Source organism: Cervus canadensis, chromosome 2, assembly GCF_019320065.1.
Source record: "Cervus canadensis isolate Bull #8, Minnesota chromosome 2, ASM1932006v1, whole genome shotgun sequence".
Classification (NCBI taxonomy): Eukaryota; Metazoa; Chordata; class Mammalia; order Artiodactyla; family Cervidae; genus Cervus; species Cervus canadensis.
Window position 1 is genome coordinate 93,898,720 of NC_057387.1, and position 24,777 is coordinate 93,923,496.

Here is a 24,777-nt window from a genome sequence, read left to right on the forward strand (position 1 = left end):
AAAGAAGCAAGACTGGTAATTTCCAATATCGCCTCCGGCCACTCTGTTTAGCACAGTGGTTCTCAGAGTACCTATACCAGCATCACCTGGAACCTTAAAAGAAATACAAATTCTTGGACCATATCTCAAATAGACTGAACCACATAAATTCTGGGTGTGGGCCAGCAATCTGGGTTTAACAAGCCTTCCAAATGCTTCTGATACATTTGAAAGTTTAAGAACCACTGGTTTAGATTCACTTGGGGAACGCTTAAATCAGAATTTTTGGAGCCCGAGGCATTGTTTTTTTCTTTTTTTCATGAGGTTTATTTATAATTTTATTTATTTATTGGCTGTTCTAGGTCTTCATTGCTGCACAGGCTTTTCTCTAGTTGAGGCAAGCAGGGGCTACTCTCTAGTTGCGATGAGTGAGCTTCTCATTGCAGTAGCTTCTCTTTTTGCTAAGCACAGGCTCTAGGGCACGCGGGCTCCAGGAGTTGCAGCACAAGGGCTCAGTAGTTGTGGTTCCTGGACTTTAGAGCACAGGCTCAGTAGTTGCGGCACATGGGCTTGGCTGTTCCATGGCATGTGGGATCTTCCCAGACCACGGATAGAACCCATATCTCCTGTATTGGCACTGAGCCATCAGTGAAGGCCAGCATTGGTTAAATTAAAAAAAAAGATTTAAAAGACATTGACAAAAACTGAAGCACATGAATGAAATCTATTAAAAAGTATAGTTTATGGTGCATCACACAATGAATCACTTGCTTTCCCAAGTCCTTGATAGTAATGACGGGGATAAAGGCATACTGGTGTTAAGCAATGGGAGTTGGTTCTAGGCCTAATTCTGCTTCTAAATAACTGGAGGCAGGGGGCATTGAGGAAGACACTTTCCTTCTTTCAATACCAATAAAATGTATTAATAATAAAATCTATTAAGAATATACTTTGTGCTAAGTTAGATAAGAGAATAAAGAAATACAACTAAGACCTTTTAGAGACTTCTTTCCCAAAGACTCCATTTATCAAGAACTGTTATATAACGTATAATTACTGAGTGACAACAATGTGCAGGTCCTGGAAAAGAGAGATGACAAGACAGACAACCTTTCTGCTCTCCTGGCGCTTGTAATCGAGCATAGATCAACAGGAAGTACACCGAGAAAACTTCATAAATTGTGCATATGTGCAACAAAGAAGATAAATGAGGGTAATGGGCTAGTGACTGAGGAAGTCTGGTAAGGTGTTAGAGTCACACTTCAAAACTGGGCTTAAGTACAGGGCAGCAGGGACTACTAGAGACAGGAGGCAGATGTGGCAAGGTCCAGAGGTCTGGGCTCCAGCTCCAGACTCACAACTATCAAGTTGTAAAGATCATGGGGCAACTGACTTGGGCTCCTTGGACCTCAGTTTAATCACCCATGAAACAGGTTGGTAAGTGAATCATCCCAACCTGCCTTGTTGGGAAAACAAAATTAGATCAGAGGTAAAAAGGTTCTCATAATTAAAAGCACTCTACAGAGACAGAATACAGTTTAGAAACCAGGGGTTGTATACTGTATTCCTAACAAGTCTGCCTCAAAGATATTTTGAAGGAATGGACAACCAAATTTTTAACTGACTCTCTGATCTCAGTCACAGGGTTATCATCTCTGAAATTTGGCTTGCTATGTGATCAATTAACTCAATGAAGATGGCAGACCCTGGAATGAATGTGATCACACACTGTAATAATGCCTCCTATTGCATCTATTATTTTAGCAACTGGCCATAATTTGTGTATTACCATATAAAAGAATGATTTAGCTGATGACTATTAAATGGCTGCTTTCTTAAGTCAAAGACACAATCTAAACTCAGAAACATCATGAAATTACTCAAACCACAAGTTAAAAGTAAAAAGATAGATGGTGTTAAGGGCATCACCTTAACAGCTGAAACCCATTTTCATTAACAGAATACTTATGGAGAGGAGTGGGAATGAGATTTATGATCAGGAAGACCTCTGGACAGATTAAGAATTGGTGGTTGGTAGGAGTGATTATGGGTGGAATAAATAAGTTCCTATAAAAGCCAACATGTACGAAGTAGTTCAGTTCAGTTCAATCACTCAGTCGTGCCCAACTCTTTGCGACCCCATGAACTGCAGCACGCCAAGCCTCCCTGTCCATCACCAACTCCCGGAGTTCACCCAAACCCATGTCCATTGAGTCGGTGATGCCATCCAACCATCTCATCCTCTGGCGTCCCCTTCTCCTCCTGCCCTCAGTCTTTCCCAGCATCAGGGTCTTTTCCAATGAGTCAGCTCTTCGCATCAGGTGGCCAAAGTATTGGAGTTTCAGCTTCAACATCAGTTCTTCCAATGAACACCCAGGACTGATCTCCTTTACGATGGACTGGTTGGATCTCCTTGCAGTCCAAGGGACTCTCAAGAGTCTTCTCCAACACCACAGTTCAAAAGCATCAATTCTTTGGCACTCAGCTTCCTTTATAGTCCAACTCTCACATCCATACATAACTACTGGAAAAATCATAGCTTTGACTAGATGGATCTTTGTTGACAATAGAATGTCCTGCTTTTTAAGTATGCTGTCTAGGCTGGTCATAACTTTCCTTCCAAGGAGTAAGCGTCTTTTAATTTCATGGCTGCAATCACCATCTGCAGTGATTTTGGAGCCCCCAAAAATAAAGTCAGTCACTGTTTCCACTGTTTCCCCATCTATTTGCCATGAAGTGATGGGACCGGATGCCATGATCTTAATTTTCTGAATGTTGAGCTTTAAGCCAACTTTCATCTTTCATCAAGAGGCTCTTTAGTTCTTCCTCACTTTCTGCCATAAGGGTGGTGTCATCTGCATATCTGAGGTTACTGATATTTCCCCCGGCACAGGGCTCAATCAACTCCACTTCTCTATACAAATGGTTTTATTCTCCCTACCCTCTTCCTATCCCAGCCTCTAAATTTGTGAATCCTCCATTAGCACACAGTAACAACAACAGCCTCAAGTCAGCTCCTTCTCTAAACAGTACTTAACCAGACCTAGATAAAGGCCCTAAACAGAGGAAGGAATACAGATAGTCTCTGCTCAACCATGTTTGATACTGAATATGACAAAGACATTCTGACACAGCACTTGATGCCAGTTTTTTGATACCGCTGTTTTAACTTGGTCATCTTGATGTGGGAATATTGACCCAATCTAAAAGTTAGCCATGAAACTTTAGCATGTTCCCCCTTAAATAATGTCAATAATGTGTTCATCGTGACCACCATCCCAGATGAGGATAGAATGATGGTTGTGCTTTTATGCATATTTTGACAAAGCCATTTTGATGCAGCTTTGTAATGCTCATAGGTACGCTGGCCAAGTTCTGGCAGCTGCTTTGGAGCCACTTATGAAAACGCTTCTTTATAAAACTAATAAACAACCTAGGGTGAGCCATGCACAACAGCCTTGTGCTTTTCAGCACTAACTGCTGGACCAATTCAGTGTCTTTCCCCTCTGGCTCAGGAAGTCCTTGGAGCCAGCTGGCTGTGGGATGGCCAGTTCTACCCGTAGTCCTCAAAGGGTTGCAAGGATTTACCAACTACTAAGGAAACTTATCCAATTCAGGAGTGTTCTTGGAAGTCCACCCTGAGTCCACTGTAGCAATTTTCCCCTCATAGACGCTGCTATTGAAAGTATATTTCTTCCAAGGAGCCTTTTAAAACTATATGAGTCTTCCCAAAGCTCACATACATGGCTTTTTTTTTTTTTGGTTGGTGTGGCATGTAGGATTTTATTTCCTGACCAGGGGTTGAATCCTCACCCGCTGCAGTGGGAACACAGACCCTTTAACCACTGGACCACCAGAAAAGTCCCATACATGGCTTTTTTTGAATTTTACTTTCTCAATTTAAATGTGGCTAATCAACCAAATGCGAATATATCTACTATTTCCACAGTATGCTACTTAACTGCTTGGTTTCACTGTGGAGAAGACAGCTCTTAAAGTTTCTTAGGGTTATCTCCCATTAGTATTAGGATATAGTAACCTGCTTTTCCTCTGGTTGGTGTCAAAAGCCAGTGTTAGGAAGTTGCATGAAGTTACCTCAAAATGTATCACAAAATAAAAAACAATTTCCTGTGACTGCAAGAACCTCACCACCTAGAGAAATGTTGATTTATTACCCTTGTCTCCCTCAATAGTACAAAATAATTGAGCACTCTTCTCTTATGCCTGGGTCTTGGGCAAAGTCATAAAAGCCTCTTAAAGAATGAATGGGATGGCAGGGATCCCATAAAAGTCTGAGCCCTGGTGATAGCCTGCAGCTGACATGGCTGACATAGAGCATAGTATAGTAGCCAGAAATTCAACTTAGTCCTTCAGCTCTCCCCAGAACAGGAAAGATGGTGACCTGCAGAACTTAGCTAGGGTTCAGAATTAAAATCACAATTAAAATAACCACACCTTTTCAAAGGAAAGTAGACTTAAATCCAAGGAGTATGAAGTCAGAGATGGAAGAGATAAAGGGATAAGTGATTAGGACCATTTTTGCCTTTTCCTTTGGTGTACAATAAATTAACTTCCTTTCTTTCATTTAAAAAAATGTTCAGAATTAAGGAGTACTTAATTAAGCTGAAGTATGAAAGTAGGCTATGGAAAACTGCAATAAGCTACATAAGAATGACAAGTTAGCCAACAGAAAACATCTGAAGGTCTATCCATATCAGAGTCTTAGTTTCATACAGAAAACTCTTGGAAGACAGAGTGTAAGTTGTAGCACTATGGCCTGTGCAATTAGTATGTATTTGTAGATGAAGCACCAAACCTCCAGGGAAAAGATGCTGACCTTGTCTGGCCAATACTGTCGGCTGCTATTATCTCCAGGGACCACTGGAATGTCAGGCAACCACTTCAATTATATGGACAAAGCTACAGGCCCACAAAAAAACCTGTATCCTGATACATGTTCCTTGCTGCCAATTTCCGCCTCAAAGAGACAGCAATTGATATTGCAGGCCAGTAATAAATTAGGCTACTTGTGCCTCAATCTGGATTACATCTTGAACAGGATAAAGTCATGCTTTCTGCTTAATTCAAGACACATAAACATAACACATAGAGCAGAAAATTCTCCTGGATCCTGAACTCTGCTGTTCCTTTGAGGACTCACGTGCTAAATATGATGCTTCTTGATCTTCAATATGCTTGAGAGAATAGAAATCTGAATCAGCAAAAGGCAAAGGCCATAGCACAAAATTTATTGGGATTACTCACTAAATAATTCATACACATCCAGTATCACTGAATGAAAATAATGTTGGCTAATTTTTTTTTAAAAACAGCAAGGCTTTCTTTGGGGTCTTTAAAGTCAAAAGGTTCTTGATAACTATCTTTAATAAATGGAACGACCAAACTAGTGAAGTCAGATGTATCTCAATCAACTCCTAAACTCAATATTGCTAATGTGTTTTCCTACTCGAAAAGCAAAGCCTCATAGTTCAGTAATTTAATTACCATGTTTCTGGGTTTTTGCTCTTAAATGCCACAGAAAGATATTTAATGAAAGGAAGCAAAGCACCTAGTCTCAGCAGTCTTCTTAAAAACCTTAGTTTGCTTTCACAATATCAATGTAAATATTTAGATCCCCGATAGGGATTTCTTCACTTATGTGAGTAGGAATGGTCTCAAAAATCTTAAGTCTTTACTCTTGCTTCAGACTACAGATGTTTGAACTACCAATAAAATCCTCAGTATTGGCTAGACTAAATCACTAGATAAGAATTCTGTACAATCTCTTCCAAGAAACCAAGGTAATCTTAACACAGATTTTAGTAGTCAATATGTTACAGTACTTATGGATACTTTGTTTTCTATGGTATGTTGCAAATTCATCATTAATAAAGTAAATTTCATAACAGAAATAAATAAACCTACTACAATATAAGAACATTCATAAACTGTCCCCACTATCCCCAATGACTTTAAATATAAAATCTAATTATACAAAGTCTAAATTCCTTGCCCAATTTAACCCCATATACCAAACAGCATAAGTGCTGAAAATGAGAAATATTTTAATAAATCTCATATTAAGAACCTTGGATACCATTCTGCATTAGTGATGGCAGAAAAAGATAAGGAGAAAACAAATTTTTCAGAGATTTTTAAAGGAACAATAAACTTAAGCGAAAATTCCTTTGGATTGTATAGCTCTTTAAAAATTCTGTACCTTTTACTTCAACATGATGCCCGCCCCCCAAAAAAGAAAAGAATTTACTGAATAAAGTAGCCAGGAAGGCAATTAAACATTTATAGATAAATTTATTATTTTTCTGGCCAAAGTGCAATGATTTTTAAATCTTCTTAAACAACTATGAAAAAAAGTATTCAAGACAATAAAATACAAATGGAAAATTTAACCATTAAATTTCTTCTGCTTTGTACTAAACCCTATACTTAATCTAGAAAATAAACAAAAACATTTTGAAGTATTACTAAAACACTAACCAAATCACTTTTATAAATCTAAGTACATGCATTTCAAGGTTCCACTGCTACGACTTTTGTTAAGATCAGTTTAATCATTAATAACATTATATAATAGAGCAAAAAGGAACACATGTCGGTAGATGTGATCCCTGACCAATACCCTCAAATTTATATCAGAATAAAGCTGACAATTCCACCAGGCTTTGAATCCCTAGTGCCCCCATCCCAATCCTGGAAGCAAAGACTATGCCCTGTCACACAACTTTGTACAAGCTGTAGTAAAACAAAGTCTAAATTTTCTTACCTCTCTATAGGAAATAGTCAGTTATCTGATAAATACTAGAACACTTCTAAGACTTAATTTTATGAGTTTGTTTACCAAACACATTGTGCAAGAACTGACTACACAAAAAGTTCCTTTGGAATTTGGTCCACAAATTCACTTAAGCAGGTTGGAAATTTAAAACCTGCAAGGGAAAGAAGACATGGGGAATCCTTAATTCAAACATGTTGCAATTACTAGAGGGATATTCACACATACTAAAAAGTTTTGCTCACAAAAGGCACAAACTATATAAGGGATATTCTTTCTGAATAAAAACAAAGAACTAGTTAATACCCTTCTTTGTTTTGTGAGCACCATAGCTAAGATGAAGTTAGACTCAAATTCACTGTCTACTCCCATGATCAAAAAAAAAAATTTTTTTTTAAATTGAAGATAAAAAATTTAATTTGTCTTACTACATACTTTCCAGCCATTAACTGAGATATAATTATGAAACATTAAAATTGCCTTAAAAGGGGGTTGTGACAGCAGCTATCAAAGCAATATTCAAGCATGATTTCAAGGATGCTTTGAGGTTCAGAGTTAGCCTTCTTTGTCAAAAATCTTCACAACTTCATCAAAAACCTAAAATGGAAAAAAGATAATAATTTTTAAAAGCAAAAAATAAAATAAAATAAAAAGCAGATATTGTTAAAACATCATATGGCTAAGTTCCTGTTAAAACAGTAAATTTTCTATTAACTTTCAAAATGGATCATTAAAAAACACATAATTTCTTAGTTTCATCTGCTTTACTTTATACAGTATTACAATATCAGAAACAAAACATATAAAATTAGGAACATGATGCTTCAATTTTATTAGTGCTTTTAGGACAAAACAAACTTCTTAACAGGCTACCAATAACATGATAGAAAGTAAACTGAAGTGGCTTATCTCCCTAGTTCTGATTCTAAAACACTATGTCTTCTAATGTATTACCTCACCTCTATAGGAAGTGGACGTGGATAATAAGTCAGAAATGACTATATGACATAAAGAAAAAAAAAAAGGTCCAGGGACTTCCCTGGTGGTCCAGGGGTTAAGAGTCCACCTTTCAATGCAGGTGACACAAGTCTGATCCCTGGCTGGGGACTAAGACCCCACATGCCACGGGGCACCTAAGCCATGCACTGCAGCTGCTGTGCCCATGAGTTCCAACCAAAGAGGCCGCGCACCGAACCGGAGGGGCCGCACGCCCCAGTCACAGATCCTGTGCACCGTGACCAGGACCCAGCCCAGTCTAATGATTTTTTTTTTTTTTTAAAAAAAAAGGTCCAGAAGAAGATGATTCAGGGAATCAGAGACACTAGAACTTAAGAGAAACTAATAATAGTGACTGAACACCGAGGGCTTGCAAACCACAGTTCAGAGACCACTGATTCATGAAGGAAGAGACAAGCATTGAGTTGTGGGAACCCTGCACCTCTGGAGCTACATACTCTAGGATGGAAGTGGTGAAAACAGTTGGGGCAATTCAGCTAGATGATTTCATGTTACAGATTTTAAAAAAATGATCATGGTACAAATCACAGCTCTGAAGATGCCAATTTTCCAGTGCTCAAAAAAAGAGGTTGGAAATAACAAACCACCTACTTCTTACAAAGAACAAATCTGAAGTTGTAAAACCCACTTTAGATTCTATTCAAAAATATACCTGAAACTAACACAATATTGTAAATCAATAAAACATACATATTTCAGTTAGGAAAAAAAGAAAAAGCTTAGCATTTCCTTCAGTCTCCAGTGTTCTGAAAAGCAAAATAATCTGTCATAACATTGTATTTCTTTTTCTCCTGCATACTGCTTCCCTCCCCGCCCAAAATCACATTTTACTTTACTTTTAGGCAGGCTAGGGGTACTCACTTCATCAACAGATTTAGAAGCATCTATTTTCTTGACTTTCCCCATTTCTTCATACAAGTCAATAATTGGCTTTGTTGACTGAAGATAGGTTTGAATTCTGCAAAAGAAGCAAATATTCCAAGGTACTAAGTATACTTCTCTCCCCGGTTACAGATCAGGGGACAATATAGGACAAAACCCAAATGACACCCTCCCTTATCATTTTTTTAGACAAGCCCTTCTATATTTAAGTATGACATTTTCTTTTTCTGGACCAAAATGGGTAAGTGTTGAATCTGTTACTCAAGTTCCAAACTGAGGCACAGTGGCTATGGGTAAAAATTGCAAAGTACCTCTTTTCCAAGCTCTCTCTGTTGTCATCACTTCTACCACTACTTTTTCCCCTCTCAAGACATCGTTCAATACAGATCTAAAAACAGAAATACATAAAAAGTTATTTTTTAAAAGATATTAATTTGGCAGTCTTTTGGCAATCTTTTAAACCTGAAAAGAGAAGAAAGTTTGAAGAGATTACCAACAAAACCCTGCTTTAAACCCAATGTGCCTAATTCATTAATCAACATGCAAAGTTGCAACATGTGGTTCAATTTACATAAATTAGGTTAAATAAGTACAGAGCATAATAAGAATTCATTCATGACTCAGTTTTTCCTGTGTATTTTTTTTTCAAACCGCAATAAAAAGATGATCTCTATGGGTATGGTTCCATCTAGGATATATTATTAACTTATTAGGTATGAATTACATGCCTCAAACTTTGTTCCATTTTTGCTTACTTTTCAATAATTCCATAAATATCTTAATATTTGAGTCAACATATTTGCATTTGCATAAAGTATCCCTTGGTAATCGTGAATAAACATTCCTTAGTTATAAAGCTGTGGTAACATTCTAAAAGTAACTTTGAAGAATAAGTGAAAACATATTTTTGGGGGTTGGAAGAAGAGAGTTACATTTTAAAACAACTCAAAAGCTGCAGTAAGTCTCTCCACCACAAGCACATTTGCAATTCAACCTAAGAATAGTCAACTTCCTTCAAGGCACTACTGCTGATTCTTATTCTTTCAGGCTGTTGGCATTAATTTAATAAAGTTTATATTACAGCTGTCAAGCAGAGTCAGGTCTTTTAATTAAATGATTCCCCCCCAAAAAAAGGATTCCAAGAAATTCATTCAGCTATTCAAAAGTATGTCTGAGTATGTTATTAGAAGTGCCAGAAAGAAAAAGTCTTCTTTCCTGATTTTTTCAATATCATTTCACTCTTTTTTTTTTTTCATTTCACTCTTAAAAGACAAATCAGGCTATCTTACCTGTTTCTTTAATAAAGAAAGATTTTCCAAATTCCCCAAAATGTGTTTCTTTTCCACTAAACAACACCCTAAGGCAAGATACTCTCTGACAATAGTGTCTACTCAAGAAGTAACAGTGTAGCTTCATTACCTAATATTATCATATGAGTCAACTCATAATTCAAAACAAAACAAGTTCTTGTTATTTTCAAAATAAGGCAAATTTTAGGCCCACAAGGTTGCTGATGCCAAACAGCTTTCAATAATTCAACAGTAAGACAGTGCTGTTCTGTCCATCCAACTTACCAGTTCAAAAAATACTGTTGCCAATATAAAATGTAAATATAAGTAAAATAAATCACTTTCTTTTGCTTTAACAATTGACCACCAGCTGTTTAAAAGCCCATGTTGGCAGATGAAGATTTTCATTACCTCATTATTACAGTCAAAAAACAAAACAAAAGATACATCAGCTTTCCCATCCATGGTCTTGTTCCAGCCTTGAAGGTTGTCCTGATTTCTTGGAAACCCATCAATCAAGAATTTATTCTTCTGAGCATTGGCTGCCATTGTCTGATCCATTTCCTAAAATAAAGGAAGATTTGAATTCAATGCTACATTAACAAAATGCAATTTCTTAAGCAGAGTATGTTTTATTATTATTCTTTAAGTCATAAGTGTGGAGGGTACACAGGAAAAAAAAATTTAAAGGAAATAACATGTTTGCCTCCAGCCAGCAAGAGTTATGGGTATATATGCCTCTCCCATTTTATACACATACACACACAATTTTTTTTCTATAGTTTAAAAATTTTCTATAGTAAGCATATATTATTTTCATGAAATAATAAACAGCAAGAAAAGAAAAATAAGCATTAATCAATATTCTTGCTCCAGCCACTAGAGACCCATATCTTGCTTTCCTTTCCCTCTTCCCAAGTCATTTAGCTATGGTAGGAAATACACTGCTTCTATAGGTACTCAGATTCTCTGCAGTAATTCAAGTACAACTGCAAAAAACCTTGGACATATAAATAGATTGTCAGCATTAACTATTAGTGTAGGAGTCAATGCTTTTTTTTTTTTTTTCATAACTGAAGCTAATTTAAACCTAAATGCCACTTGCTATCCCAAAATACAGGTAGCAAGAGAATACATTCAGAAAGATAGCAAGAATTATTTCGCCATCCTCTTCCAAAGTCTGAATTCAGGTAGAATGTGGAAATCTGTGAATGGGAGATACAGATCTTGAATCTCTAAATTCTTTTCACTATCAACCACCATGGGATAAGCACAGATGTAGGACTTTGACAGACTCCAGAGAAGTCTCTATTCTAAAGCAAACCAACAACCAGTTCCCTCAGTACTCAAACAATCCTGGTTCCTCAAGAAGAACAATGTCTGTCAGGACCTAAATTCCTTTATCTGGGGGTTGGCTTTATCCTAGCATCTAGCATCTCCAATATTCACAAAACTTTCACAGAATGCTTTGTGTCCCTGCTACAGCATTTCTATCCCAATTATGATAGTAGAAGATATCTGAAGAGGCACACTGATACTCTACTCACTCAACATACACTCATTCAAGGTCTAACCATCAGGGAACATGAAGAGCAAGGTCATGGCCCCTGGAAGGTTTATAGTCCAGTGGTTAACAAACATGTGTAAGTCAGTGTGCTAAGTTCTATACTGAGGTACACAAGGATGCTGTGAAAAAACCAAGAAGCAGGCACAAACTAACTGTGAAACCGCCAGAAAGAGTTTTACTGAAGGGATGGCAGTGAAGCTGAATTCTGAATAATAAAATGGCAGGCAGGCAGGGATTGAGGTACTCCAGAATGTGTCAACTGGATGTTAAAGGCTCAGAAATGAGGAAGCATAACAGCTTTGATGAATCTGAAATAAGCTGGTAGAGGTGAACCTTAGGATGCATGTAGAAAGTGGCAGGAGATATGACTAGAAAATTGTTTTATCAGTTGCTAAATCATGTCAACTCCATGAGACCCCATGGCCTATAGCACGTCAGGCCTCCCTCTCCCTCACGATCTCCCAAGTTTGCCCAAGTTCATGTCCATTGAACTGGTGGTGCCATTCAAACATCTCTTCCTCTGCCGCCCTGTTCTCCTTTTGCCTTCAATCTTTTCCAGTATCATGGTCTTTTCCAACGAGTTGACTGTTTGCATCATGTGGCCAAACTATTGGAGTTTCAGCTTCAGCATCAGTTCTTCCAATGAGTATTAAGAGTTGATTTCCCTTAGGATTGACTGGTTTGATCTCCTTGCTGTCCGAGAGACTCTCAAAGAGTCTTCTCCAGCACCACAATTTGAAAGCATCAATTTTTTCGTGTTCAGCCTTCGTTATGGTCCAACTCTCACATCCATATATGATTACTGGAAAAACCATAGCTTTGACTATATGGACTTTGGTTGGCAAAGTGACGTCTTTGCTTTTTATAATACGCTGTCTAGATTTGTCATAGCCTTCCTTCCGAGAAGCAAGCTACACTAGAAAGTGGGTAGGGCCAAAATTAATGAAAAACTTGTTGTACCACACTAAGGATTTGGTTTTTATTCTGCAAACAATACAGGACCACTGAGTAATTTTAAGCAGTAGAAGAACATGTTCCCATCACCTTTAGAAAAGAAAAAAAAAACCAAAAAACTCTGACAACACCATAAAGGATGAATAAGGGTACAAAGATGGATCAAAGGCAAAAGACTAATGATAAGGCTCTAGTGATGGTCCAAGTAAGACAAAAAAAGGATCTGAATTAAGATGATATAGTAATAAAGAAAAAATGCTAAATAGAAGAGGGTAAAGAAAAAGATTATTGAAAGGATCTACTCACTGAACAGATCTGGGTAAGTGAGGAAGAGGAAATAAAGGATAAATAAAGTGAGGAAATAAAGGATGGATCCCAGATTGCTGGCCTGGGCAACTGGGTAGATGGTAGAACCATTAACCAGGACAGGAAACAAAGGGTGATCACATTTTAGATGATACAGTCAGCCTTTGGCATGCTGATTTTGAGACACTTGTTGAGACACTCAGATGGATGCCTAATAGTTACAAAGGTCTGGAGCTCAGAAAAAAAGATTTGTGATAGAGTTACAGATTTTGGCAGCATTAGCACAGTGAAAACCTTGGGCATGGATAACACCATTCAGCAAGAAATGTATAAAATAAGAGGTGAACCAAGAATGAAACCTGAGAAGCATCATGGTTTAAGAAATTTGCAGAAGACTTATCAAAGGAGACTTAAGAAATAGCAGTCACTGAAGAGAATCAAGAGAAACTGTGTCACAGAGAACAAAGGAGGAACGAGTTTCAAAAAGACAGTAAGTTAAAAGAAAAATGACTGAAAATATCCCCTAGATTTTATAAAGAAGATCACTGGTAACATCAGAATAGTTTAAGTGAAGATGGAAATAGAATCTTGGTGCAAAGAGCTGAAGAGCAGAAAATGAAAAAGTAAAAATATAGACTACTCTTTCACAACGAGGCATAAAAGTGGAGAAAGGGCATTACATTCAGAGAATAAGAGAGAATTTTGTTTCTCTGAATGGTAGCAGGTTACTACAATCTCTGATACAAGAGGTAAGAAAGTGTGTGAAGGAGCCACTCTTCAAGTTTCTCTGGTTCCAATCAGAAGCTCATACATCTCTTTTCCATCAACTTTTAACTATTTCTTGTTGTTCCCACTTATGCATTTCTCCTTCACATTTCTTGTATGTGAAAATACCTATTAATGACTATAATCTTGAGAATCTGTAGTGGAGAGTCATGTAGACCCAAGGTATCTGGTTTTTAGATGGGACCGATTTTAGTTTGATAGCTGTTAAGTCTCAGCATTTTGCACTGAAGATGGTGATGAATGTACCAGAAAAGGAAACATCACGACTGAGACAATGGCAACAATGGGAGGGTCATGGAAAGGAGGGACAAGGGGAAGGAAAGAAAGGAAGGAAGGAAATAGAAAAGAGAGAGGAGGAGGGGGGAGAAGAAGAGGAGGAGAAAAGGAAGAACAGAAACAGAAGGAGGATGGATTGTCTGCACACTGGGAAGGGTCAAGTACACACATATGAATGTTGAGTTGTAGCTGATCCTAGACCAAGGTAGAGAATGTTTCCTACTGTCCAATTCCTTCCCAGGTGAAAGTGGAATTTCCAGTTCTGCCATTCTCAAATACCATGACCACCCTCCACAAGCAAGAAATTCAATACTCTAATTTTTTCATTACTCAAAGGAAGGGCAGATTTAATTTCTCATTTCCTTGTTGGTTTAAACTGGTTGGCATTCACACTCCTTACCCTCCTTAACAAACTGATGGTTATCTCAACTGGCACAATCTTTCCATCTTTAATGTACTTTTCAATTAGTTCACCGTATTGTGAATCTGGGTTTTTCCTTTCATCACGGAGAAGTTCTCCTGCAGAAAGGTGTGTGTAGCCATATTTCTGAAAGAAAAAACACATAGGAAAAAAATCAAAATACATTCAACCCAGTGACAGGACTATTGCTTTTTTCCCTTCATGGAAATTTCTATATTCTAATTTTTCTACAGTAAACAAGCTTTGCTTATATAATAAATAAATAATAAGGAAAAATTTTAGAGAGATTTCATACAATACCATTTGCTTAAAAAATATCCTTAACCTACATAGGGCATGGTAGCTATAATGTTCAAAATCATGCAATCATCCCCAAATTTATATAACTATTCAAGGATTAATAGCTCATTATATACCTTCATAAATACAAAGTTTAAATGTAATCAAGAATATTCAAAGAAATGCCTAAAAAAAATCTATATAATTCAAGGCAACCCCCCCAAATCTTACCACAGTTGGCTGTACCCATCTTCTGTAAAATCTTTCCTTTCCTTCCTTAAATTCAACACATCTAAATTGAACTTGTCAGCACTTACACAAACCCCATTCTTCTGCTTTGTTCCCTTTCTCAGAAAACAGTACAAGTCCTACCCCCTCCACAAAATTAGCTTTCCTGACCACTCTGAAGAGTGGACACACAATCAAATAGCGTCTTAGAATATCACTGTTTCTCCATCTAGATTAGTATCTTCCTTACCATTCTCAAAGCCCATTTCCTACCTCTCTAGATGTGACTATAGAGATCTCATCTGTAAAATGGGAATACAGATACCTATTTTACAATTTAGTAGTGATGATTAAATGAGACAATATATATAAAATGTCTACCAAAGAGCCTGATATATAGTAGGAGATGAAAGCCAACAATTATCTCCTTGCCACCATGAAGATACTTGAATAATTTGGAAACACTTTTGTACTGTATATAACATCATCTTATATTATTATATATATGTTTGTGTGCAGGTATGTGTATATGTATTCACTTTAGAGGTTCAGACAGACCAATCAAAGGACTTAAGTGAGATACTAGATATGAATACATTGCAAAAGGTCAGTAGTACAGTAGTAGTAAGGCCAGCAGTATGATTGTGATGACTGTATTACTGACGATTTACAAACGATGTATTAGGTCAAGGTATAGGGTGATAGTTGAACTATTACATAAGATGATATAGTGTTATTCTGCCACTTCTGCATGGTTAGAATGTGAAACCAATACAGATCTGAGAGACAATTACTGAAAAGTTTCTTCCCCCACATGAACTTGCATGTTTCCTTTTATTAAATCAAAAGACCTATAAAATCTATTTTTACTCTCAAATATCACGATATTGAGATCTATATTCAATATTCAGTTACAACAATCATCACATCCCAAACTCTTAAAACTCCCTAAATGAGTTTTTATCTCATCCATATTAAACGTACAGTAAATATTTGATAAATTTTATCTTTAATTTCAATGTTAAGATTTGAGACAGTTCACACACTCACCATTCTCCTTCCAAAATAGAATGTTTCAATTATACATTTTACAAAAAATAACTCTCTCAATTACTCATGCTATAGTGAGTTTTCTCTCTGTGTTTTTCTCTTTTTCTGGACTGCAGAAGCCACACATTCTTTACTCCTTTTCCATTTCCAAAAATTGCTGGCTAAACTTGCTCTTGTTTACTAAAAGTAAGCTAACAATAAGGTAGTCAGCAAAGGAAAACAAACTCTAAATAGTTTATTTGCTGACTAAAATTGGATATAAAGTTTGATGAGATTAAACAAAACCACAGCATTGCTCATGTCTCTCTTAGGCATATAGCTCCTTGCATTGGAAGAAATGATCAAAAGTGTATTCAGTTGTTGTAACAGGCTTTTAAAAACACTCCCATCATTTACAGAAAATGGAAATAAATACAAAAGTACCTAATTATTTAAACTGTTATTTTAAAATTATCTTCACACCACACCATTTTAAAATGCTGATATTTTATCACCAAGTATAAGCTATACCAAGTATACTTTTGAAAAATGAGTATGGAAAAGACTTTATTAAAAAAATGAGATGTGACCTACTTTGCCATTTACTATGTGCAAATTTCAGAAAGCATTTTGCAACTACTGTCCACAAAATTTTATAGCAGCTTCATTTCCCCTTGCTTACTTTGGCTCCTACTTGGAAGTCTATGCTTGCCGGATGCTTTCATCTGGTCTAGAGATTATAGCATATGGTTATGTTGAATAAATGCAGAGACAAACAGTACTACACGATGGCAAACACTCAGTGAAACACCAACAATACAGACTGCTCTGTACAGATTGCCTTGGATGTAGGAACAACACATACATTTAGAAACCCAGCTAGTAATTTAGAAATTAGTATACACACTTTTTGTTTCCTGACGCTGAAGAGCTCAAATTTGCAAGTTTATATTACATTACAGTGGGTTTTGGCATGCACTTTTTAAAAAGAGAGACTAGCTATAAATTGTAGAAGTGTACAAATAATGTTTTTTTAAAAACTACATAAAAAACAACCTTATTTGCAAAGTTCAAGGAGACAAGGAATTTAAATAAATATAATCATGTCAAATCTGTATATGTATCTTTCTATTTCTCATCTACATTCCAGTTTATGAAAACTATTCTATTTACCAGTTACTTTTTTATACTATATTTTTCTTAAGGATTTTGCTGAAGCTTTCCTCTTACCACAGAGTTTCTACAACAAAAAAGCAACTATCACTTACACACTAGTTATTATGGTATTTAATAATAGGTAGACTTTAAACAGCATGTTTTCAAAGCATTCTGCTGTCATTAAGCAGTCACTGATGCCAATTTTGAGGAAAGCAAGAATGGCTATTTCTCAGGCTTAATCAAAACATTTTCACATTCTCTGAAATTTCCTAGTAATTAAAATCTAGTAGGTTACTAATTATAGCCTTAAGAGCAACATTCAAACCACAGCAGGTTATAAATACTATAAACTATAATAACTGCAATTACAAGCTACTATTCAGCTAAAAATAGTAGTTTTCTAGTGACAAATGTATAAACAATTCATTTATTAGAGTAACCGTTTAAATGTTTACTTTCATTTCCTCCTTTAAGATGTTGAGAAACAACTCAGTAACTTCTACAAATCAGACACTAAGATTAGGAGGGAGGAAAAAGGCACTACTTCTCAACAAGTACAGAATAGCACCCTATGTTACTACAACTAGACAAATGTTGACAACTTCATAGTATCCAGTCTCAAATCATCTCATAACTTCTCTTTCCATCTTTCTAAATTCAGGTAATGTCATTCTATGTGAATAAAAATAACAAGAAAAACAATTAAGACCAAAACAACAGAAAAAAAAAAAGTTCAAGGTACAAATGATGCATAAATGGCAAGTCCTTGGGGGCAGGAAGAAATCCAGATGCCAGGCAGTTCCTCTTGTGAGTATGGCAATTAGAAAGTAGAGGGAATGCAGCAGAGATAGCAGATACAGATATATTTTTAAAGCAACCAAGTGAGTTAAAACTGTTGGTGTCCTTTAAATAGCTGACACATGTATGAAGCATCTAAGTTTACTTTGCACTCCCTGTAAGATTCATGAACTTTAAAAATCTAGTTCTGATTCTGTACTGTCAACAATGCATCTTCAGCATAACACCTAGAAATGCTACCTGGGGCCATTCAGACTCACCGGTTTGGCACTTGTTGCAAACAATAGCTTTAGAGCTTAAGGCATCCCAGCAACATTTCATGTAAGGATATCATTTACTTCAAAGGCATTTCCAATAGAACTTCTTCCAATTACTGAAATGTATGACTAGCAGTTTTCAGTAACTTTATCTGCCAGTCTTGGAGAACTTACTTTTGACTGTAAGAACTGCTGTACAGTGCCCAGATGCTTAAAACTGGTCAACTGTTTAGGGTTCCTTCCAGTTTACCCAGAGAGGGTTAGAAATAGGATTTTTCTTATCATCACCATTATATGGAGGTTAGGAAAGAGAGAAAGGGGTGTGGATAGAGAGAGAGAAAGGGATGGGGTAAAAGAGGAAGGAAGGAGGGATGAAAGGAAGGAAGACAGATCGACTCTATCCAGTGGGAGAAAGGCTAAAAGGAATATCTGATTTAAATTGCTAGCGGATTTCCAATCTCATTTTTAGTTCGCCCTCACTGTATTTCCAAATATGTACATCACATTTGACCATGCCTATTTAATTACAAATCAGCATATTAACTATAAACTATGAAAGTTATAAACCAAGCTAAAAAATCTTTTCTTAGGCAAAATCTTTAGCAGACTGACTCCAAATTAACATGAAGCATATTTCTTTCTCTAATTAGAGTGATATTTTAAAAGCTTAGATCCTGCAAAAGAGAAAAGAGGAGGGATACAACCCATTCAATTGCAGACAATTAAAGCACTATTTCATTTTCCTCAGTGTTTGCTACTCATGTAAGAAAACCTTAATTCAGGCAATACGTGGAACTTATTTTAAATCCACAAGTATTTACTGAGTCTCCACAAAGTGCCAGGCAAAACGCTGATTTGGGGAGATATTTAGGTTATATTCACAAAAGATGTAATAGTGATTTACATATTTAAAGTGAGTTGAGCTCTACTATTAATTAATAAAGTCAATTTTTCACATTTGCATTAACTTTTCCTAAGGAATTCAGTCTCTACCAGCACTGTCTGCTTGGGGAATGATAAGGTTAGTAGGCTGGTGCAAACATAATTGCAGTTTTGGCCTGTGACTTTTAAATCATTATAACTAGGCTTAAATATCTTTATACATCAAAATAGGAACCATTACAATCAACACAATCTTGCCAATGAGAAATAAGTTTATTCCTGTAGCCTAAAAATCCATGCTTAGGGATTCAAAGAGCTCTTGGAAGGCATTTCTGCCTCCTGCTGGTTGTGGAAGCATTTTCCCTGCAAAAAGTTGTTGAAATGCTTGAAGCAGCAGTAGTCAGTTGGCAAAAGGTCAGGGAAATATGGTGGATGATGCAAAACTTCGTAGCCCAATTCGTTCAACTTCTGAAGCACTGGTTGTGCGACATGCACTCAGGCATTGTTGTGGAGAAGAATTGGGCCCTTTCTGTTGACCGATGCCAGCTGCAGGCATTGCAGTTTTTGGTGCATCTCATCGATTTGCTGAGCGTACTTCTCAGATGTAATGATTTTGCCAGGATTCAGAAACCTGTAGTAGATCAGTCAGGCAGCAGACCATCAAACAGTGACTATGACCTTTTTTTGGTGCAAGTTTGGCTGTGACAAGTGCTTTGGAGCTGCTTGCCAGTCCAACCACTGAGCTGGTCATTGCTAGTTGTTGTATAAAATCCACTTTTCATCGCACATCACAACCCAATTGAGAAATGGTTCACTGTTGCTGCACAGGGTAAAAGAAGGCTTCAAAGAACACTTCAAAATGACCATTTTTAAAATTTGCAGTCAGCTCATGAGGCACCCATTTACCAAGTTTTTTCACCTTTCCAATCTGCTTCAAATACCAAATGACTGTAGAATGGTCGACGTTGAGTTCTTCAGCAACTTCTTGTGTAGTTTTAAGAGGATTAGCTTCAATGATGGCTCTCAACTGGTCGTTGTCAACTTTTGATGGCCAGCCACTACGTTCCTCATCTTCAAGGCTCTCATCTCTTTGCAAAACTTCTTGAACCAGCACTGCACTGTACATTCGTTAGCAGTTCCTGGGCCAAATGCATTGTTGATGTTGTGAATTGTCTCCACTGCTTTATGACCCATTTTGAACTCAAGTAAGAAAATCATTCAAATTTGCTTTTTGTTTAACATCATTTCCCTAGTCTAAAATAAATATAAAATAAGTAATAAGTCATTAGCAAAGAAATATGTGAATAAATATGCATTAAAATGATGTATGAAAGTGAAAAAAGAAAGTGAAGTCGCTCAGTCCTGAACAACTCTTCGCGACCCCATAGATTATAGCCTACCAGGCTCCTCCGTCCATGGGATTTTCCAGGCAAGAGTACTGGAGTGGGTTGCCCTTCCTTCTCCAGAGGATCTTCCCGACCCTGGGATCAAACTGGGTCTCCTGCACTGTCGGCAGACGCTTTACCATCTGAGCCACCAGGGAACTGATGTAAATGATGTATAACATAACCACATTTATTTAAGAATGTATTTCAATATCAAACAGCAAACTTCAAAAATGCAAAAACCACAATTACTTTTGCACCAATCTAAAAGAACAATAAATAAAACTTAAAGAATGGTTGGTTTAGAAGCCATGAAACAGACTGTTCTCTCATTTGTGTAGGCCTCAATATTCCTCTAACATTTTGCAGGAGGCTTCTCAGAACACTGAGGACTCTGGCATCTGATTTACATACCAAACGGCCCCTATAGCAACTGTGAATTGGAATTTTCACATTTCAATTTCATTCTAGTTTGTTATTTCCAGTATTTTTATTTCTTTTAAGTCATTTCAGCCATTCGGAATTAATCCACAGTCCCTATATCAGGAAGGAATGGAAAACAGTCAAAGATGAAGGACGATGAAGCCCAGAAACCTCCAGGGGTTCTAGGAGATCAGGGGTAATATTTCAAAAATTTCCAACATTAATGGATAGGCACAGAGGTCTTATTAACCTTAAACATTCATCTTATTAATCAAATGATCAATTCTTAACAGTCACTGCAGAGCCTATAAACAACACACTCATATCAGCACAACACTAATATTGTTGCAGGTGGTCTAAGAGCCTAGAATTCAGGAAATTTAACCTTTCTTAGATCTCACTTTCTTCATTTCTAAAATAGAAATAATATCTATACTACCAGAAATCATATCTATACTGTACTACATAATCAGCCACAGCCAAACATCATTGTCAGCTGTTAAAATCAGAAGCATCTCCTGAAGAACACACTCCTAAAAATGTGGTCTACACTACTAGATTCAAGACCTACCATGAGAGCGCTCAGATCAGGGAAGAGTTATAGTAACTTGTATAGGCTATTCTCAGAGCAAAGTCCAAGATAACCAGTGGCTAAACTACAAATTACATGTCAATAAAGGTGCAAAGTCAAAGAGTAACTACAGAATAAGAAAAGTATGATACATGAATCCAGTTCACTATGCAAATATCCTCAAACACACAGGCTCCAAAAACTGGCATCATAGAAGTATTTAAGTACACTAAAAAACTTATGAGAACCTACAACAATATGTTTATCTTCCTTACTTTCTTCTTATAAACAAACAGGTCAATAGCCTTCCAATCAACTAGCGATGGCTAATTAGAAAATGTACATTTTAAAAGATCCTATTCAAGTCAACTGTACTTCAGTTTTAGGTAAAAAGTCCTACACAGTACTAAACAGTACTAAAAACTTAAATTTAGGGATACTAATATGTAAGAATGATATGGAGAAACTAGAAACACTTAAAATCAGTATCATAAAAAGAAGGCATAGATAATGGATAGAAATATTCAATACAGTAAATAAATATATTTTCCACAAATTAATCTATAAATTGACAGCAACCTCAATCAAAATTTAACTGGGATTATTTATTTGTTAATGAAACTTGATGAGTTGATTGTCAAGTTTATCAGAAGGGGTAAATGTAAGAGAACGACCAAACTCAAAAATAATATTAACAAACACAAATATGAACTTGTCCTACCAGGTGACATAAAATATTATAAAGCTATAGTAATTAAAACAGGTATGAAAAAATTTTTTTTAATTTTAAATGGACATGAATTTAAAATAAACAAATAAAACAGTATGATACTGGTATAAAAATAGACAAACATAACAATGCAACTCAACAGAGTCCAAAAACAGACCCAAGTATAAATGGGAATTCAATAAATGATAGTTATCATCTAAAAATCAACAGAGAAAAGATGAACTATTTAATAAATGATACTATGCACTGGCTACCATCTGAAAAAAAAATTAGATTCTTGCACATCACATGCAAAACTAAATTTCAGGTAAATTAAAGTTCTAAAACAACACAGTACAAGCAAAACAAAACAAAACAACAACAACAACAAAACCCAATCACAGGATAGTATCAGGGGGAAATAAGATTGAGTGAGAGGAAGACACTCCAAAATAAGAATCAAAACAGCATGTTTGACCATATAAATAATAAAAACTTCTGAACAAAGAAAGATAACATAGATATAACCAAATGAAAAGCAACAGACTGGGAGAAAATATTTTCACCATACAAAGGTGACAGGGTAATATACACTGTATACAAAGACGTCCTACTAACAAAGAAAAATGCTCAATACAAAAATGGGCAAAGGATAAGAACAAACAATTCAGAGAAAAGGAGAGAACAGATGCTCAACCTTACTGGTAATCATGAAATTGCAAATTAAAGCAATGTAATTTCATTTTTCACACATCAGACTGGTTAAAATAAAAAGATGTATCTGGCAATGGCAAGGACTGGGAGTGGGGGAGAACCTAACATCTTGATAGTATGTGGGAGTGTAAATTGCCTAAGCATTTTTAGAGGGCAATTCAGTAGAGTCTAACAAAATTTAAGTTTGTACACCCTTTGGCTCAGTAATGCCATTTCTAGGAGTTGTGCTACTGAAAAAGTTGTACGTGTGCATAAAACACATGTACATGACAGTTTATATTAGCATCATTTGTAAACAGAAAATCTAAATGCCCACAAATACATGAATAGTTAAATAGATTATTGTACATATTATGAATGGAGTAGAGCTATCTACATGTGCTGATATGGAAAGCTATCTAAGATATACTGTTAAGCAAAGAAATGCATGGCACAGAACAAAAGGCAATATTTGTGCATGTGTTTTTATCTGTGTATAAAGGTATCAGAAAAGGACCAGAAAGCCACACATAAAAATGCTGAAGGTGATTACATTAGGATAATAAGCTAAGATTAGAGAACTTTCATTTTTTACTTTATGTACTTTCAAATTGTTTGAATCTCAAAGTACATGTATACATATAAACTTAAAAATTTTTTAATTTAAAAAAGGTTATATTCTATCTACACATCTCTAAATGGCAAATATCACAAAGTAAGACTGGTGATTTAAGTGTTTTATTAATACCAGATCCTAAGAGAACAGCAAAATAAATAGCCTAACATTAGGAATAAATCTCTCTACATAAAAAGTTATCCAATTTTATGAAAAAAAGAAAAACAGTACCTGCACAATCACAAACTTATTTAGAATTTAAAACTAAATCACCGTTGAGAATAGCAGCAAAAATCAATTCAAATGTTTGGATAAAAATTTCCCTGGAAAGTGATCCATTCCTCAAACAAAGGAGAAACAAAAGTATAATATAGCAACACAGAAACACACTGCATGGGCATGAAGTCAAGAGTTATAGAAGGAGACAGAAAACAGTCCAGTTTTATAGCCTAGAAACAGATGGAAATTTAGAGACACATTGAGTTGAGAGGATCCAAAAGGCACAGCAGTAGAATTTTAAAAGGAAACATACTTCAGTGAAGCCTTACACTAGGCACTTGAGTTCAAAATTATAAGCAGGATGTTCTGGAAATGACACCGCCATGGCAGACAATGTAACCACACTATTTCTAGTCTCCAGAATGACCCCTTGGAGTACCTTCAGAACTTTACTGTGCCAACCTCTCTCAACTGGTTTTTTTTTTTTTTAAGAAAGAAAATTAATCTACCTTAGACAACAAAGAATCATCTTCATTTTTAGTTCATCAACCTGTGCTAACAGGAGGTGTGAAGAAAATCAATATTTAGCTTTAAAAAGTAGTAACATGTTTTGAAAAAAACTTTGGTATAAAATTTACCTTCATGATTACATTTTTCTTAATTGAAAATTAAAGTCAGTCTACAAATACACATTTTTGATGGTATAGGTATCAAATTCTAGCCCGGCCTGGGATTTAACATTGACTACAGACAACTATACCCATTTATATAATGTAGACCAGAATATAAGAGATTCTTGTTTCTTGATGAGAATCTGACTTTTGCACACAAAGGAAATGTCCTAATAAGTGATAAGTTTATGGGTAATTTTTATGGAAAACTTTCTTCCTTGCCATAACTACACAACAGGAAGAATGCTGGAAAAAATTTTGCAAAATGGACAACCTCTCCCACCTCTCTAGTCTGACTTGGTGAAAGCTGCTCAGTTGTGTCCGACTCTTTCAGACCCCATGGACTATACAGTCCATGGAATTCTCAGGCCAGAATACTGGAGTGGGTGGTGTTTTAGTCGCTAAGTCGTGTCTGACTCTTATGACCCCATGAACCGTAGCCTGCCTTTCCGTTCTCCAGGGGATCTTCCCAACCCAGGTCTCCCACAATGCAGGCAGATTCTTTACCAGCTGAGCCACAAGGGAAGCCCAAGAATACTGGAGTGGGTAGCCTATCCCCTTCTCCAGCAGATCTTCCCAACCCAGTATT

General features: G+C 36.3%; 1 protein-coding gene across 1 annotated transcript in view; it reads right to left on the reverse strand.

Moving 5' to 3' along the window:
• Positions 1-6,271: 6,271 nt before the first annotated feature.
• Positions 6,272-24,777, reverse strand: part of CMPK1 (cytidine/uridine monophosphate kinase 1) — a 34,378-nt gene continuing 15,872 nt past the window's right edge. The window contains exons 2-6 of the mRNA XM_043461412.1: positions 14,250-14,396; positions 10,372-10,524; positions 8,983-9,059; positions 8,651-8,747; positions 6,272-7,369 (exon numbers count right to left, since the gene is read on the reverse strand). Coding sequence (XP_043317347.1) covers positions 7,328-7,369; positions 8,651-8,747; positions 8,983-9,059; positions 10,372-10,524; positions 14,250-14,396 — 516 coding nt within the window. The 3' untranslated portion in view covers positions 6,272-7,327. The remainder of the gene's footprint in view (positions 7,370-8,650; positions 8,748-8,982; positions 9,060-10,371; positions 10,525-14,249; positions 14,397-24,777) is intronic.